This window comes from Rhinolophus sinicus, linkage group LG14 (assembly GCF_036562045.2).
Source record: "Rhinolophus sinicus isolate RSC01 linkage group LG14, ASM3656204v1, whole genome shotgun sequence".
In the NCBI taxonomy this organism is placed as follows: domain Eukaryota; kingdom Metazoa; phylum Chordata; class Mammalia; order Chiroptera; family Rhinolophidae; genus Rhinolophus; species Rhinolophus sinicus.
Genome location: NC_133763.1, coordinates 19,373,590 through 19,391,231, shown reverse-complemented (window position 1 = coordinate 19,391,231; position 17,642 = coordinate 19,373,590). Strand labels below are relative to the sequence as shown.

The window sequence follows — 17,642 nt, the reverse complement described above, 5'->3', positions numbered from 1 at the left end:
GGAAGACCTGCCCCTCCTCATCCTCTCCCCAGCACCCGACTGATGCTTTCTTGTGCTAAGTTTTTGAATTGACTCCGGTTGTTCTTGGCTCAACGTAGCATTTTTGAAAAAAGAAACCCAAGCTTCAGCATTTAATAAAAGTGTGATTCTCTCGTAGGATGGCACCGAGCATTATAAAAAGCCTGATGGACCACACCATTCCTGAGGTTTAAAAGTCATGGCACAATGGAAACTGCGCTGAACTTCTCCAGTTTACTTCTTTGGCAACTTAACTTTATATTATGCACATGAAGCTTTCTAGGAGCCAGAGAGCATATGCTGCATGAGGACCTTCTAGCTCACATTACGGCTGGGGATCTCTGTTTGATCTGGTACCTTGTTCAGACTTCACGATAGTTGTAGCCTTATCCTGGTTTTACAGATGTGAAACTTTGAAAAGATTTACTGACTTTCATAGAATAGTTTCTCTACTGGCAACCTGATGCTTTTATAAGCCATTATCATTAGAATGACTGATGCAGGCTTAGCTTTGTTAGAACTTTTATCCTAGGTATCAAGTAATGCTGTTCATATTACTTTAGTTCATTTGCATTTTTACTGTTAACCATAGTATATTTAGAATGATTGCTTTTGACAGTTTTTTTTTAGCGTGTGTATGTGTGTGTGTGTGTATAGTGCATCTGTAAAACACCAATTAAATAACACTGGTTTCATTCCACGTAAGCATTACACAGTGTATGTAGGTTGCAAGACATTGTGTTGATTATTAAAATTTAACTACCTTCAATTAATATGCTTGAACTGTCGCCTTAACTATGTTAAGCATCTAGAATAAAAGCCAAAATATAACTTTTGCTGCCTTCTGAAACCCAAAATGCAGTTCTATATTAAACTGAAATGTACACTAGCCCAGAATAATTTAATGATAGATACTGAGCTATAGCATCGCTGCTTAGTTGCATTTGAGATTTTCTAGTCATTGTGTAACAGAAACTTCTTTCTTCTAAAAGTTACTGGTATCGTTTTCTGAAAAGTGAACTACTATATTTAATGTAAAAATTCTTATAAGTGGGATAAACTTTTGACTCCCTTTTTTCATTTGTAGATGAAGTGGAATAATACCTAATTTTGATACTTCGCTCTTACCATTATGTAACCTGGCTACTTTGGGATGGTCTTAGAATGCTGTCCTGGTAATCAGTTCTGTTTCCTGACTCCTCCCTGCAAACAAATGGCATTGACACTTTATCCTGCCTTTTTTTCTTTGTGGTTTATGCCTACTCTAATGAAATATGTATAAATAAAGTTAGATTTTAGTCTGCCTATTATTGCATCATTTGGAAACTGTCCATGGCTTTCTCCAAACTTGTGCATGACCTAGAAAGTAGGCATGGAAATCACCTTGGGCCTGTGGGAGAGCGTCTCCACCGCAGGTGACACCCAGGGGCCCTGAGAAAAGCCCTCTGTACGGAGAGTTAGGAGTGTCAGGAAAAGTGATTCTAGCTGTGAACCCCAGATTGACAGGTCTGCACCCCTCAGGTCCGAGCAGCAGGACCTCAGGCTGTAGACTCTCCCTAGCAATACCTCAGACCAAGTGATGTTTAAAGACACTTAAAACTGACTGAAAATTCTATCACCCTGGTCTGATTCGAGTTTGCCCCCCAGCCATACTGTCTACAAGATACAACAATATTTTTAAAGAGTAGGAAAATTTTTTAAATCACGTAATTACTGTGGTTCAAAAAAGAAACTCAGTGCTACTGCCTTACAGTTACTTTGCTATCTGGACTTGGGTCTGAAGGTAGTTCCAAAAGTGTAAGAACAACATTCACCTCACTAAGTGTAGGTTTCTAGAAGGATTGATACTGAAAGTTCTTAAAATGTATTTGTCTTTGTAATAAATCATTTAAATAAGAAAATGAAAATGGCTTTCATTACAGAAAAATATTTTTAATGTAGAAAAGATGAGCATTTAATAGCTGTAATGAAATAAATGGTTCCTATACACAGTAAACAACTGCTAATCCTTCCCCAGGTTCTCAGAATCTGAGGACAGTAGGTTATAGAAAGTAACCACTCCATGAAAACACATACCCAAAAAACCCACTAGGCAGGTTTTGTGTAGATCAGTAAGACAAAATAGAGTGACTCGGAAGGAGAGAATACTGCACATTTTCTTGGAAAATTCTAAATTGTTCAATGCTTTCTGGAAGTTTACCCAGCCCAGCTTAGTATCTCTTAGCTACTTTGCCACTCACACCTGTCTTCTGACCAACCATCTGCCTTATAAATGTAATGTTTTCTCCCTAACACTGTCATATCTTTATCTTCCTTAAAAGGTGGCAACTAATGGCTTTCAATGAAGTCACCATGATTTAGAAAGTTTAAAACCACACATTTCTCATGTGGTAAAACTTCTAATTACTATCATTGCACATTCACCAGTTCATTTAACAGTTAACATTAAATAGAGTTCAATTTAATACTCAGGAGAGGAAAAGGCACTTAATACTGTAATTTCCAGAACATAATTTGTCTGTCTTCCCCTCCTGTGATGATACTGCTACACTGTTCATTCATCCATATACATGTCACAGCACCTAAGAGAAAGAGACATTGTGGTTAGGGCGTAAGTTGACCAGGAGGCTCCCAAAGATAAACTAATACATACTATGTTGTCTTGCCTCATCCTAAAGTCTTTGTAGAAATTAAAAACTGCTTGGTACAGGGAACTTGTGAGGAATAAGAAACCATTTAAAAGTAAAGCTAAAACTGGCAATTATGGGTACAGAACAGAATGCAAATACATGTTCCTCTTATAAAAGGAAGCAGATGAGGGAGAAGGTGGTGAATTGGTGTTAAGAGTGTTGATTTACTTCCATTTCTACTGGAAGGAGTCATGCTATTTAAAGCTAGTGAGTTGGGGGGATAAAGGCATAGACGCATCACTTTAATGTGCAATACTAAGAAGAAATAACCGTACAAAACTGAGTGACGGAAGAGAATGAAGGTTAGACGTTACTGCTCATTGTGGGAAGTCAACAGACATATAACCATAGATCCTAGAAAACTTAAAAGCCATAAATCCTCCAAATAAACAGGAGGAAACATGCAAATGTAAGCAGAGGGAATCTCCAAGAGACACTATTAAGTGAAAAGAACAATGGACAGACCAATTACATACACATGCAAAAACACCTGCTCAATAATAAGGACACACATCCAGGACAAACTGGGAAACGTCCTCTAAGAACTGGGAGGTAGGAGTCACTGGTGGGAAGGATACTTAGCTTCACTGTGATTCATTACTTTTGTATTGTTTTTTTAAACTCTATTTAAAAATAAACTTAGAGCTGTTACTATGGTTTTTAATTTTTCATATGAAAGTTAATGTAAAAACTTCCTTTTTGGAGTCAAACATCTGTGAACATAAATCTAAATCCCGAAGGACCCAAGAGATACAGATCACCTAGCCAACCAGGGTGCTGGAGGGGGGTGTTTACAGCACGCAGGGCACCGGGGATGTTTTCTGCCTGAGAGCAGCATGTTTCCTGATAGGAAAGCAGGTTTGAATATTAATTTTGTATCCGACTTTACTGAATTCATTTATCAGTTCTAATCGTTTTTTGAGGTTCTCTATATGTAATATCATGTCATCTGCAGCTGAGTTTTTCTGCTTCCTTCCCAATTTGGATACCTTTTATTCCTTTTTCTTGTCTGACGGCTGTGGCTAGGACTTCTAGGAAAGCAAGTTTGAGTTCAATATTTTAGGAAAAAAGGTCAAGTCAACTGTGTAACTCTTTACCTGTATGGCCCGGTATTCTCTCCGTGACTTTTCCTCCGAGGAGGTCCCAAACAAGCAGTTCACCAGACTGGCTTCCAGATAAAACAGTGTTTCCATCCCAGAGAAAGCACCTGCAAGAACGACTTAGAACTAAGCATTTCATTCATCGTGAAGGAAGGGCTATATTGCAAGCCAAATGACGTGACCATGAACTTGTGTGTACGTAAATGTCTTCACGAGTTTCCCAAGAAAACATACCTCTGGGGCTCATCTGAAGTCATAGAGGAGATAAGCATTCCTGTCTGCACATCGATGACATTCACACAGCCATCTTCTCCTGTGCTGAGGACATGGCGACTGTCTGTAATGCGAGGCAAAACACAGCTACAAGTTATAGCTTCAGAGTGGCTTTTACATAGAATATTCTCATTTTATTTCTGAATCTGGTGGCCTAGTGTTCACTTTAACTTCCCTTAAGCTACTTGTTTTATTTAACCAATGACTATCCTGTCCTTGAAATGCTTCTGTTTCTGAGAGCTGATGACACTTTGGTGTGAGTTCATTTATATCTTACAAACTAATTTGTCTAGTGAGTTGAGGAATTAAGAAGAATATCCAACACAGCTTTTCTACTAGCACAAATGCCAAGTATACGGGATTCTGCCACGAAGCAGCCTTAGCTACAGGCAATATGCCTTTTACCAGAAAAGTGTTTTTCTTTTTACATTTGTATTTATTTCAAAATAATAATTCCAATTCCCCCGGTTTCATCTGTATTAAAAAGGATAATACTACCTGGGCTAAAAGCAGTATCACATACAGTTCCCGAATGGCATGGAACCTGCTGCAATAAGGTGGCCGTAGTGAGATCCCAAATATTCACGGTGCCTTCTTTGGTGCCTGAAACCAAGAGTGTGCTTGCAGCATTTAGACTGATTGTATCCACCTAAGGAAGAAAACACATACATATTTCATTTAGAATTATCATAAGCTATGTTTCCCTAGGCCAATTCAAATATGCGGACATAATGATATAAATTAAACGCTATGGTACAGTGTAACGGTGTAACTAATGCAGATGTATTTCAACATCACCTATTGAATGATAATTTATTTAAAAATGAAATTCTTCATATGCTAGTGAATAAAATGAAGTATTGCTAGGGGAAATGTAATGCTGTTTTAAAATAGCCTAAAACTGACAGTCTAACTCCATGAATAATAAGATGGAGCCAAACTTCCTGAAGCACAGGCGATGGGTGTTTATTTGAGGGGTTTGGGAGAACGGGGGGATCTCTCAAGGTTCTCCTTGCATACCCATCGTGAATTACTTATTGTCTAGTTGATCTGTCAACCATGTAAATTAGGCATCAATTCCCCACCTCAGAGAAAAGGCAGTACTGTAAGCTACAGCCTAAGATGCAGCAGTGTGACCCAGTAGAAACAGAGCAAGTAAAAAGAACAAAGTGCCAGCCTGGTTCTGCCCCAGGCTGAGTGCACTTGGGCCATCCAGATATCAGGTCGCTGTCCTCAGCTGTTGCATGTGCATTGTCCTAGACAGACGGTCCCTTCCACTTTCTATTTCAGAAAACATGAGAGATGGGTCACAGCTTGTTGCCACAAATAGTTTGAGGGTACCCAAATATTCAATGTCATGCTGAGAGATTGGTATTTTGGAAATCTAGTTAGATGGTGGCTAATTCTCAGGGAAATAGTAAACTGGAGAAAAAAGGACAAAGTAGACTTAGAAACCCAAAGAGTCAAATCAAAGAACAGAGTGAGCCTATGATCGCCAATAAGCAAAACAAAGCAAAAGGTCATAAACACTTAAGTAAAACCAAGAATCTCCCCCTCACCCCTGACTTTGAAGCTCAGCTTTCATGCACTTTGGTGGCCGGTACTCACACTGACATCATGTTCCAGCTCGGCCAGCATGTCAAACTGGTGTCTTTTGGTGCCTGTCATTTCTGCAGGAACAGCAGACCACACCTAGAATGAAAGTGCAGAAGGTATTTGAAAACATTTAATAGGAAAGCATTTCTAACACATTCAGGAAGAACTCTCTTCACTGACCAACTTCCACTGAATATACTTGCCAACAACAGGAAGCTGCGTTAATGCTCTGGTTCCTGTCCCACAGGGCCCCTGCCTGTATTCCCACCACCATGTGCCGACCAAGAGTCAACTGTCTGTTTCCATCCCTTGCACTTGCTGTTGTAATAATGTGACTTAAGTAATGTGTAAACTAAGGAAATGAGTACAGAAGTGTTGTAGTGTCTATTAACACTTTGAGAAGACTCAAAAAGGCGAGTCACCAAGAAAACTACTAAAATTAGGTATAGGTAAGAAAACTTATCTACAAAACTCGTGGAAATAATTCTTACAAATCTTTCGAAGGAATTTTAATGGTTTTAGGTTCTTGCTTTCTTTTTATATAACTGAAGATTGGAAATGGAAGACAATGAATAGTGGTGTGGTTTATGGATGGTCCTACATCAATAGAATGGGGAATGAATGTGCATTTGTATGCTCTAACTTTCAGTAAAATGCATTATCTTTTAATGATTCCCCACTTTCACTTGACATCTTCTGATTAACTGATCAACTGCTAGTTCAAACTGTATTAGATAAGAGGGGCTGCGACTGCACATTTCTCTATAACTCTGCTGTGTAACAAATAATAGATCATTCAACCCCCAGTTAAACACACAGTACAAAAATTAGGAAGACTTCCTATCATATTGAGATGTGCACACATAAAGAAACAGGCAATAATATTCAACTTCCTTATGTATCACTTACATACTTTGTGAAAAATAGTGAAGTGATTGAACACATTAACAGGTAATTGAATTCTTTATAATATTTGAATCATCCAAACATTGTAAGTTAGAAATTATATATAAACCTTCACTGTAGAGTCCCATGATGCAGAATATAGCCTGTTGTCATGCCAACAGATCTTACTAACAGCATCATCATGTCCCATTAATGTGTCCTGGCGTCTTCCAAATGCTATGGAATAAAAATAGCTAACATAAAAGATAATGAGAACTATTAAAACAATATTCAGCTTAATTTTAAGACTCTTAAACACATATTCAAGAAACATTGTTTAATTCTGCACTTACTAAGGCCCAACAGAATAACAAACTACTTGTTCTCATGTTATCAAACCAAAATACTGAAAATCTTAATTTAAAACTAGAAATTTCCACGTCTGGCTCATCTGTTTTTACTTCAATTTAAAACTTAAAGAAAAATAGAGTTCAATTGGAGAAATTTATTAGATTCAAATAATCATATTCAAATCCAACAGTATTATCCTCATCTAATATTTGTTTTTTGTTTTTTTTTTAAAAACCAGTGTGCTGCCAGCAGATTTTGTCCTCCCCTGTTTCACATCCACAAAGGTAGCTACGTGCGTGTGGAATTACCAAGACGCACGCACAGATACATACACGTTATTATCCCATGAAGAACTTATGACAGTGGCATCTCCTGGTAAAAGTAAACACGATGATAAAGCCTGAAATACAAATGATTCAACATTCATAACCTACAATAATAATGAAATCCCAAACATGTTGAAACTCTTATATGATCCCCCCCCCTCCACGGCCCTTCCGCCCAATTAATGTTCAAATTCTGTTTTTGTTGGCCCTCCTCATATTTACAAAACTTTTTTCAATGGGCTAATTCAAGATGCCTTATTTCCTCCCAAACGTAGGAAAGAAAGTCAAAGTGTGTCAAGTGCAGGAGGCTCTGCCTGATGATGCTCAGGGCTGGGGAAGGCCCTCACTCACTGCAGGGCTAGAGGGACTCCTAAGACAGCAGGTAAATCATGGGGGAGGGGGAGCGGGAATTATCCTCAAGAATGCAAATACCCTCTCAGGATTACAGATTTATGTGGGTAAGGAAAACTTCCAAAATTCTCTAGGGAATTTCAAAATCTTTCAGATGAATTACATCAATAAGAAATATATTATTTAGGAGAATTGGTTTTCTAGTATTATGTATCCCACCAGCTCAGAAATGCATAAGTTCTTTAAGTAGCACATACACATTTAGTCTGACAATTCCGAAAAAGGAAAAAAACATTTTTTCTAACCTTTTTTTTTTTTAAATTGGGGGATATTAGGGAATAGTGTGTTTTATCAGGATGTCAAATCATTGTTTTCGTGTTTTTTTTCTCAATCTAGTTGTGGGGGGCACAGCTCACTGGCCCATGTGGGAATCGAACCGGTGATGTTGATTTTATGAACACTGTGCTCCAACCGCTGAACCAACCGGCTAACCCAGGAAAAATTTATTAAGGAGAATTCTACTGGGTTCAAGTTTTTTAGGCTAAAAATGAAATCACATTATTATGAGAAAGGCAACTTGAAAAAAAGTTAAATTTAACGTAGACGTAATCTAAGGTATTCTGTAGGTACTACACAGAAATAAACCTAATTGTTCTGGGAGAAATGAAATGTCTTTATCTGTGTGTGTACAAAACAAAGTGCTACATGAATTTCTATCATAATAGTGATTTAAAATTAAAATGAACTCACCATATTCGAAAATGATATACTTCTTTGCAACATTTTGGATTGCTTAGAAAACATCTTCAAGGTGGAATCTAATTTAATAATGAGAAAGCAAACATGTAAGAACAATTCCCAGACTCTTACAGAGGACAAAGAACGCTGCCCTTGTTCCTGAAGCCCCAGCAGAACACTCCTGGTATATCCTGGGTGGTAAATGGGGCTAGATGACCTAAGGCTTCATCCAACATTAAGATTCTATCTATGATCTGCAACTCCATGACAAGGAAATCAACTTAAACCCCGTACAGCCACAGCATACTGTTGACATTTGCGCATGACAACGCAGAGTTAAGTCTAATAATGGATAGAAGCTAAACAGGAGTAAAATAGCAATTTTAATATTAAAGAAAACGAAAAGGTTGTGGTAACATAAGTTTTTTAAAACAAATTAGCCCAATTATCTTGTGATTCCTTGTCCTGAATCAATATTTATGGAAGAGAATCACTAGTTTCTAAAGTAATAAAGTAGGGATTAAATTGTCGAAGCTTTTAATTTCCCCTGCTAACAGAAGTTTTAGAAGTGAATCAAAACAACCTCTTAAAAACCAAGACTGGGAAATTACAACGTACTCCAAACATCCCATATTTGAAATATGCAATATTTCCTCATTTGTAAACATACTTGTGTTACTGTGCAAAAGGTCTGGCTGCTTGCCGCATGAAAGCCAAAACTCGAGAGGCGAGGTTGGTGGAAAGAAAAGCAGGTTTATTCCAAATGCCAGCATTAAGGGAAGGCAGTGGACTCCGTGTCACAAATACTGCTTTCCTTTGAATACCGCCAAAAAGTTGTATAGACACGCAAGGAGGGCAGAACAAAGGAAGAAGTTGGCCAGGCAACTTGGGGGTGTGGAGGGGCGGGGGAAGGGGAGATGTAGGGAAAGGCTTCCTAGAGGCTATTCTGCCCCAGGGTCAGAGTGAATCCCATACAGTCCCAAAGAACCCCTCCCATGTTAGCAGATTAAACAGAACCATTGGAACTGGTATGCAGAGTAAGTGCACAGTAAACAGTCATCAACGTTTGCTGGGGAGAGGGAAACAAAAAAGGGAAAGAAAAAAAACCCTCAAAAAGTCCCAAGCCAAACCACCGGTCAACTCGAATTACATCAGAAGTTTAAATTTCAAAAATAGAAGATACAGGGTCACGATTACACTTGTACAACATGATAAATAAAAGGTCAGAATAAGCTTTAAGTAATTTATTCTGTATAGTAAAATTTAATATTTCAACCTAGTTTTTGCAACACCAACATACAGAAAAGCTGAGACTGTATAAACATGAGTCTAAGTAAAACATCCTCCAGCATTAGCTTGAAAATGAAAACAGAAGAACGAACACAATATCCGTGAACTTTACCCTGAGGGGATAACTCACTGATATTCTATTCTTCCCAACCTTGCCTTTGATTCTAAAGAACGGCCTCTCTACAGGCCATTCCGAGTGTTCTCACCACGAAGTCTACTTGAGCTCACTCATTCGGGCATCCTGCAGAAAACCAGGAGCCAGCCTGGTATGGACAATGCTTTCCTTGAAATCAAAGGTTCCCTCAAGGTACCAAGTGAGAACAGGAAGGAAGTAATCATGTCGCAGTGGCTGGAAGCACTGGTCTTATAGGTGATGGGTGGGTCCCTGTCATGTCATGGACCTAAACATGCACTGCATATTTGAGGAAGAAACATAACTTTGGTGTGGCAATCAGGAAACAGCTATAAATCAGTAACAGGAATTATTAAGAGTGAGAAGAAACCAACAGAAAAAAATAGAAGCTTTTGACTTAAAAACAACCTCACAAAGAAGCACTGTAATGTTTAATAAGTCGCCGAGGTTTAAAGCCTTGATGCTCCTAAAACTCATGGTTTACAAGGACCTACAATAAACTGAAGGATTCAACAAACCATGTCAGACAAATCCAGGTAAGAACACAAGCTCTGCTTAAAGGTAAACAATTTTGTCTTGTGTTACAGTGTTGGCAAACTCAGCAGGTAGGAATCCTGGCAAAACACGGACTGCTTCCTTCTATCAGCCATCGTCCCAGTGACCCCAACATGGCCCAGTGTGTATCCTGTACGTTAACTTCCTTTGCTCTACAGTATTTTCTGTGCTGTGCGGAAAATTCTGTTTTATAAAATCTCAGATTGTATTTGAAAGACACAGGAATGACATGCGACAGTTAATAAACCATGATTACAGAACCTAAGAGTAGTCACTGATTTACCTGGAAGTGTTTAATTGGATAGCACCATTTCTTAACTTAATGGATGAAAAATACAATGTCCTATGATAAAGACTAAAGAGGAAGTAGACTCAAAAACAGCCTACTACTAAATTTGGGGTACAACCAGTTATCTTTAGACCTAAGCAGGATAGCTAACATAGTATCTCTCTCATCTTCACACCTTCCAGAGTGCCTGTCACCGTACACTGAACATAAGGGGGACAAGGCATGCTTTAATCACATACTGAGTAGACTGCCAGGAAAAGCAGTGGTGTGTATAGCAAGAGACGTATAGTCCTTCTTGAAGATCAAAACGGTAAAATTCTAATGTGTCATTAAAATATAGGTCATGTCAACCAGCCACTGCAGGGTTTTTCATAGTTTGATAATGTATAAACACATTAACAACGTATGAATTAGATTTCGAGCTAAATTCTACAATAAACGCCCTGAGTATATGCTGAGTGACAAAAATGAAAACCTTAACAGCAAATCTGCATTTCTGCGTGCTGAACCGCACCTCGCCCTGTCAGGCCCCAGGTCTGACCTGGCAGCTGCTGCCCTCCTTCCTGTTCTCACTTGGACCCGCCAGGAGCATACCTGCCTCCCAGGCTTGTGGGAACGGCTCTCCAAACAAGTAGATGGGAAGCAGCAATTCCTGTCGGATCTCTTACAGTTTGGGAAACCTTCCCAGAAACAGAAAGGCATTTTTCATGACTGTTTTTGGCAAATGCCAATAAAATTGGATGCAGTATACTACAAATCAATTGCTCAGAATCTATTTTACGTGCAGGCAGCACATGCAACTACAGTCCTGGACTGAGAGTTAAAGAACTTGGGCACTTTAGGATTCTAGGTAAGCCACTTTTCAGGTAGGAAGACATACCTTGTGAGGTTGTAAAGACTGACGACCCATTGCAAGACACCGCTATTCCAGTAATCGTCCTGTTGAAAACAAAGTTTTATAAATTATCAACTATGTACTAGGTCACTAGTCTCTTTCAAGTCCTTGATTTAATTTTACTGAGCTTCTGGAATTTTTTTTTCTCCACAGCTCGTTGGCTGGATCTATCCCATAGGAGACCAGCCATTAACAAACCATCGCTTGGCAACTTCTAATTGTGTTTTGGCAATACCTGTGCCTAGAAAACATTCCCATTCTTCCCTTCCCTAGCTGCCACATTCGAAGTTTAAAATATTTCTGACAACTGGGAAACTACTAATGCTTCTTCTTCAATTCCACCTTACTTGACCATCACTCAAATTACTGAAACTCTTCTTTACAATCACTTCACTTGCTTCATTACTGAATTGAATTTACGCAGCATCTGTGCAGTAATGATACGACTGTCTGGTTCTAGCAGGTCCTGGTAAAGATTCCTTCATGTCTTCACTGCCTGGATGACAAGGCCCCTTTCTACATGCCATTTAGAGAAGTTGAGAGAAGAAAAGCCATTGTTATCACGAATAAGGAGGAATTATGTATTCTTTTCAAGAGGCTGTGCTCTGGTTTTAAACCACTGTTCTGAACTAGACTGGCACATTCCATTTCACGCATGACCAACAGTGTACGTGGTATCAAAATGTTAGACAGGATGTCTAACATTTGTCTCTGGGCCTGGGTTTTCTTATCGGCAACAGGGTGGATGAGGCAACATCAGTGCTGCTCAAACCTTCCTTTCTACCCAAGTGTTTTGTAAATATCCTTGGCAGAAGACGAGGAACACTCATCAGCTCTCTGGGTCCAACAGCAAGCACAATTTCTTGGTAGTGTAGGTATTCTTTTTAAAATCCCTGTGAACTTCTCAATGTTCTCTCTCTCTCTCTCTCTCTCTCTCTCTCTCTCTCTATATATATATATATATATATATATATATAAACACACACATATATATGTTTATATATATATAAGTATATATATAAACATATATGTGTATATATATACACACATATATATACATATATACACACACATATATACATATATACACACATACATATACATATACATATATATACACACATACAGAGTGTGCCAAAAAATGTATACACATTTTAAGAAAGGAAAAAACTATTAAAATTGTAATGCTATATACCGATAACAAAAGATGAATACAAGTCACGTTTGACTTCTACAATTACAAGAGGTGATCAAAGTGGTTACCATCAGCTTCCAGACAATTCTGATTATGGCGAACTGCTTGAGCAACGTTGACCAAAGTGTCCACTTGTACACATTTTTGGCACCCCCTGTATACACACACACACACACGTTTCTTATCATTTTTTAAAAATATTTTTTCCCTTACAACATCAGCAAATTCAATATTTAAGTAAGATACCCCATGTTTATCCCATAGCTTCACACAATCAGACTCGGGGAGCTGTACATCCCAGTTTGAGAGGGACAAAGCCACCTGCTGTCTACAGACCCCATTTCTTGCTCTAGAATGACTGACACAGAACTGACACAGTGTGGTGGGCCAGCACAAATCCATTTTGTGCCCAGCTCTCCCTTGCTACATAGACTTCATGTGGCTGATCACTAAAGACATTTTGAGGGGATAAAAAACAATTAAGATGATACCGAAAGAGAATTAATTTCCCCCTTGACTCAGCTTAAAACATTTTCACCCCAGGCCAAGACCCCTAACTTCTGCGAAGACGGCACAGAGACATTCTTACTCTTTGTGAATTTTATGTTGCTCGTGTAACTGCAGTTTGGCGATGTTATTCCAGGCCAGTGTTTTGCTTTCTTCAGTCAGGTCTTCAAAAGACTCTTCAGCTGGAGAGACTACATTGAATTATTGCTATGTGAGTCAACTAAATTACTAACAAGCATCACAGACAACAAGCATCAGAGTCACAATATTTTCTATTAAAATCAAACAACCAAGAATACAAAATATCCCACCAAAATATAACAGCTTTGAATGTACTTGATAGATAGCTCTATGTTAGTCAAGGAACAACAATGAGGTAGACAATCTAAATACAAGTCATTTGGAGAAAGATTAAAAAGCATCTTTGAATACTAGAGTCTTTTTATACTTTTATCAATGTTTGCAAAGTTTTCACTTGGCTTGTAACTTGGGAACTTCAGGAACTACAACACTGAATAACCATTTCCTTGTCAGTAATCTTTGCAAACATCTGACGGTGGATGATTCAGTTCGCTAAGAATGCGGCAGTTTTGTTTCAGTTTTGAGGAGGAGAAAGCAGATAAAAGCAATTCCTCCAAGTGCTCCTAGACGGGACTAAATAATCCTGTCACTTCTGTTCTAAGAAGGGCTGGATAAAAGAATCACAAGACAGAGTTATGAACCTGGTGACTAAGCAGGGCATGGGTTTAAGAGGCATCACAAGATACTCCTATGGTCTTTATGACTTAACCGTGTGGGGTTATGTCTTCGAGAAGCATTCCCAGCCAGCCCCGGGTCACGTGACTCTAGCCAGCTATTCCTCCAAGCTTCAGAGCATGCTCAGCTGTGTGTGCCTAAGAGACTGAATGTGCCTGGAACAGGCAGTAGAACTGGAAATAATTAAAAAATCAAGTGATTTTGCTCTTGAAGTTCCATATAGTGTCAAACTCCTGAGAGCCTGTAAGTTTGAGGCTATCTTATGTGGAACAGGAAACATGGGTAACTGGATGAAAGTGAGGGCTCTTTCCTTCTTCTCCAAATACTAGATGCGAAAACAGGATCAAGTTCATTTGAGCACCTACCATATGTCTGGCACAGAATAGTCTGAAAACATCTGTCAAATGATTGAATAAAAAAACGCAATCAAATAAAGAAAACACAGAACCTTGAAATCAAGATATGTATGTGGGGATGGGAGAGGAGAATTAGAGACAGAGGAAGTCATTTCTGGGACAGAGTAGGAAAGCATAGGGTGGATGGTGACTGTTAAAGCAGCTATGGCCAGGATGTGCCAATGTGAAAAAGGAAATAGCTAAGAAGCAAACACCAGCTTGGAAAAGCACAAAAAAGAAACAGAACCATAACCGTTAACAACAACAAAAATATTGCCAAGTCTCAAATTACCAGAAAGTAAAAGTAATTTGATTTCCTTTAAAGTCACTAGTTAAAAACAAACAAAACAACAAAAATGGGTTTGTTTTTTCCGCAGCACCACAATAAGATGGTAAAACAATCATCTCTAAGCAGCAGCACAGTTCATGTTTGTTCTCTGCAGAATCATCAGAAACATCTTAGTCACAAAAGAGAAAAAGGTGTTCACACTTAATCTCTTTGAAAAATTTACCTGGAGAATCTGCGATGGAAGCACAATGACTGGAGATTTGGGACAAACTTTTAGACTTGGGGGTGATCCTTCGAGGATGTGGTGTCACAAAGAGCTGTTTTGGGGTCTGCCCAAATTCCAGGATTTGGGTTAGCATGGCTACTTTCTCATCAGGATCCTCGATGCTTTAGAACAGAACACAAAGAATGCAGTGAACCCCTAAGCTCAGTTCCCTGCAAGCACACGTTTCAAATAATGCAGATCAACAGGAGACATTAACCTTCCAATACTAACAGCAACTATGTGCCGGGATGGTCTCAACCTCATCATAGATTTTTTTGATAATTTTCTGAGGCTCAGTAACTCACATAATGGTGAAAGCAAGATACAATTTGTTGTAAAATTTCCATACTTTCATATTATTAAATAACTGCCTTAATCATTTAGTTAGAGGTATTTTGTAACTCATAGACATTAGTACCTGTTCAAGTCTACGCCGCCTTCATAGGTCAGGGGGTGAAATACTGAAAAGAGAGATGGAAAACACTATTGAAAGATGTACTGTTCAGTTATGTTATACTCCGTTCAGAATTTTAAAACCCAATAACTTTACACTTTTATTAAAATAAACTGATTTTCACTTTGCAAAACAGACTAATATCCAACTTCAGTAAATATCAGTTTGAATCATCTTTTTCTGAGCAGAAATCTAATTGGCAGGTTATCTCAGCGTCTTTCCCAGTCAGCATTATCTCCCCCTGAGGGATAGCCCCAGCCACTCTGCCGTGGGCAAGGACCTGTGAGGAATCAGGCCCCAGCTGCCAGCTCCACTTCCTTGTCATCACACTGCGGCACCTGGAGGCAGGTAAGAACTGCGACTGATGAGGTGTGTTAGTGCTGGTTTCTTTCTGCTCAGTTACAAAGAAATTCTGGCGTCCTTCATAGCAGCTGAGGCTGCTGTTCTATCGTGTTTTGATTGAGTTTTAATTGGAATTATCAAACGGGATGGAGAGTACATGCTAAAATTAGGATCATGGTGAAACAGACGTTCCTTAGGCAAAAGTACTTCCTCCTCTGTTGCTCAGTATTTATCTAATCCAGGATCACTGAGCCAGGAGGCATGGTCTGCTGATTGAAGATGCTTCTGTTAAAGAAATAAGCTTGACCGCTCTGCCTTCAGTTTTTTGGGGGTGGGAAGGCGTGGTTGTTTTGTTTTCATCAAACACTAAATGAACTTACACTGTTACATACCATTATGAGCCCCAACGGCCTCACTTCCTTTTTGCTTGTAGCCAAATATTAGATCAATCCACTCGTGAAGGTGCTCTGACACGTAATTACTTTCCAGTGCATCTTTGCTCTTCTGCAGAAAGTCCTCTGGACCTATTAGATTAGACGTGATCAAAACATCACAGCCTCCATTTTATTTTCTCTCATTTCTTTTGTCTATCCACATGTAGATAAAGCTTCTAGGACAGACAAGGGGCACATATCTCTTAATGAGTTCCTCCATCATATAAAATATAAATTTTGTGAGGGAGAAAGTGGTAAAATCATTTTCACAGCATTCAGGTTTCTCAAATATACATACATCAATGTTTTTACATCATAGACTCATAGAATACTTCCGATTTGGAAAAGGACTGATACTATCTCATTTAGATAGAGAATTATGCTGTTATTTCAAAATGTAGGCAACTAAATAATTAATACTAGTGAAACTGTACTACTAGGTAAACAATTTCTGTAATGCAATACCTCCAAGGTGGTACTCACTTTGTGCCCAAGAGGGAAGCTCTACATCATCAACCATCTGCCCTCCTTGTCTCTTCCCCAAATCCAGCTTCAGATTATTGACTAAAAAGTTGACATCATCACCATAGAATTCTGGAATCAACTGAAAGTTTCAGGGGGTAGAAAAACAGCAATAAACATTTTTAAAGCAGAAACCACAAGCCCAGTGAATCATGAACTATTTAGATATTTATTTTTATTTAAGTAGAGTTGGTGTACAGTCTTATACTGGTTATATTAATTTCGGGTGTACAATATAGTGATTTGACATTTTTATACATTAGCTTTTTTAAACTGCTTACCTCTTTAAAATCTGTTGCACCATCCAAACAGTTTTTCCAAGTTTCTGCAATACTGAAAATGAAAAAAAAATTCAACTGATTTTAAGTCTAGTATATGGAAACAGCAACCATAGCACTCTCTCTGAGATTGGAAAGACAGAGACTAAAAGGTTAACAATACATATTATCTCAGCTTGGTGGGATGCCAAGTGAACTTTATTTTCCTTTTGATAATTTCTGATGTTTCGGGGGAGAGTAAGGAAATACTTTTACAATTAAAAAAAGTTACGCACTCACTGGGAATTGCATTTGATTCATTGCAGAATTATTTAGAATAATAAAATGCTGGAAACAGTCTAAATGTCCAACAATAGAGAAATGTTAATAGCTGAAATAAATATTTAAAATATATTACCATGTTTCTCTCAAAATAAGACCTAGCCGGACAATCAGCTCTAATGCGTCTTTTAGAGCAAAAATTAATATAGGACCCGGTCTTATTTTACTATAACATTAGACCAGATCTTATATAATATAATATAAGACCAGGTTTTATATTAATTTTTGCCCCAAAATACGCATTAGAGTTGATTGTCTGGTTAGGTCTTATTTTCGGGGGAAAATGGTATGGCATGTGTTAGGATGTGATACAATAATATGGGGAAAACTTCAAGATTTAATACGAGGCTACAAAAGGCGGGAAAAAAAACAGTATTTAAATATGTTTTCACAT

At 38.4% G+C, this 17,642-nt stretch overlaps 2 protein-coding genes across 5 annotated transcripts in view; one reads left to right on the top strand and one right to left on the bottom strand.

The window, feature by feature from the left end:
• Window positions 1-1,323, top strand: part of SDCBP (syndecan binding protein) — a 33,341-nt gene extending 32,018 nt beyond the window's left edge. For both annotated transcript variants that reach the window (XM_019756951.2, XM_019756950.2), the window contains exon 9: window positions 158-1,323. In XM_019756951.2, coding sequence (XP_019612510.1) covers window positions 158-212 — 55 coding nt within the window. In that variant the 3' untranslated portion in view covers window positions 213-1,323. The remainder of the gene's footprint in view (window positions 1-157) is intronic.
• Window positions 1,324-1,929: 606 nt separating this feature from the next.
• Window positions 1,930-17,642, bottom strand: part of NSMAF (neutral sphingomyelinase activation associated factor) — a 54,340-nt gene continuing 38,627 nt past the window's right edge. For all 3 annotated transcript variants that reach the window (XM_019756949.2, XM_074318974.1, XM_074318975.1), the window contains 15 exons: window positions 16,931-16,982; window positions 16,611-16,731; window positions 16,086-16,217; window positions 15,316-15,358; window positions 14,856-15,019; window positions 13,275-13,383; window positions 11,476-11,534; window positions 8,341-8,408; window positions 7,246-7,313; window positions 6,693-6,816; window positions 5,690-5,773; window positions 4,580-4,730; window positions 4,043-4,145; window positions 3,806-3,915; window positions 1,930-2,600 (listed from right to left, as the gene is read on the bottom strand). In XM_019756949.2, the coding sequence (XP_019612508.1) occupies window positions 2,506-2,600; window positions 3,806-3,915; window positions 4,043-4,145; window positions 4,580-4,730; window positions 5,690-5,773; window positions 6,693-6,816; window positions 7,246-7,313; window positions 8,341-8,408; window positions 11,476-11,534; window positions 13,275-13,383; window positions 14,856-15,019; window positions 15,316-15,358; window positions 16,086-16,217; window positions 16,611-16,731; window positions 16,931-16,982 (1,483 nt within the window). In that variant the 3' untranslated portion in view covers window positions 1,930-2,505. The remainder of the gene's footprint in view (window positions 2,601-3,805; window positions 3,916-4,042; window positions 4,146-4,579; window positions 4,731-5,689; window positions 5,774-6,692; window positions 6,817-7,245; window positions 7,314-8,340; window positions 8,409-11,475; window positions 11,535-13,274; window positions 13,384-14,855; window positions 15,020-15,315; window positions 15,359-16,085; window positions 16,218-16,610; window positions 16,732-16,930; window positions 16,983-17,642) is intronic.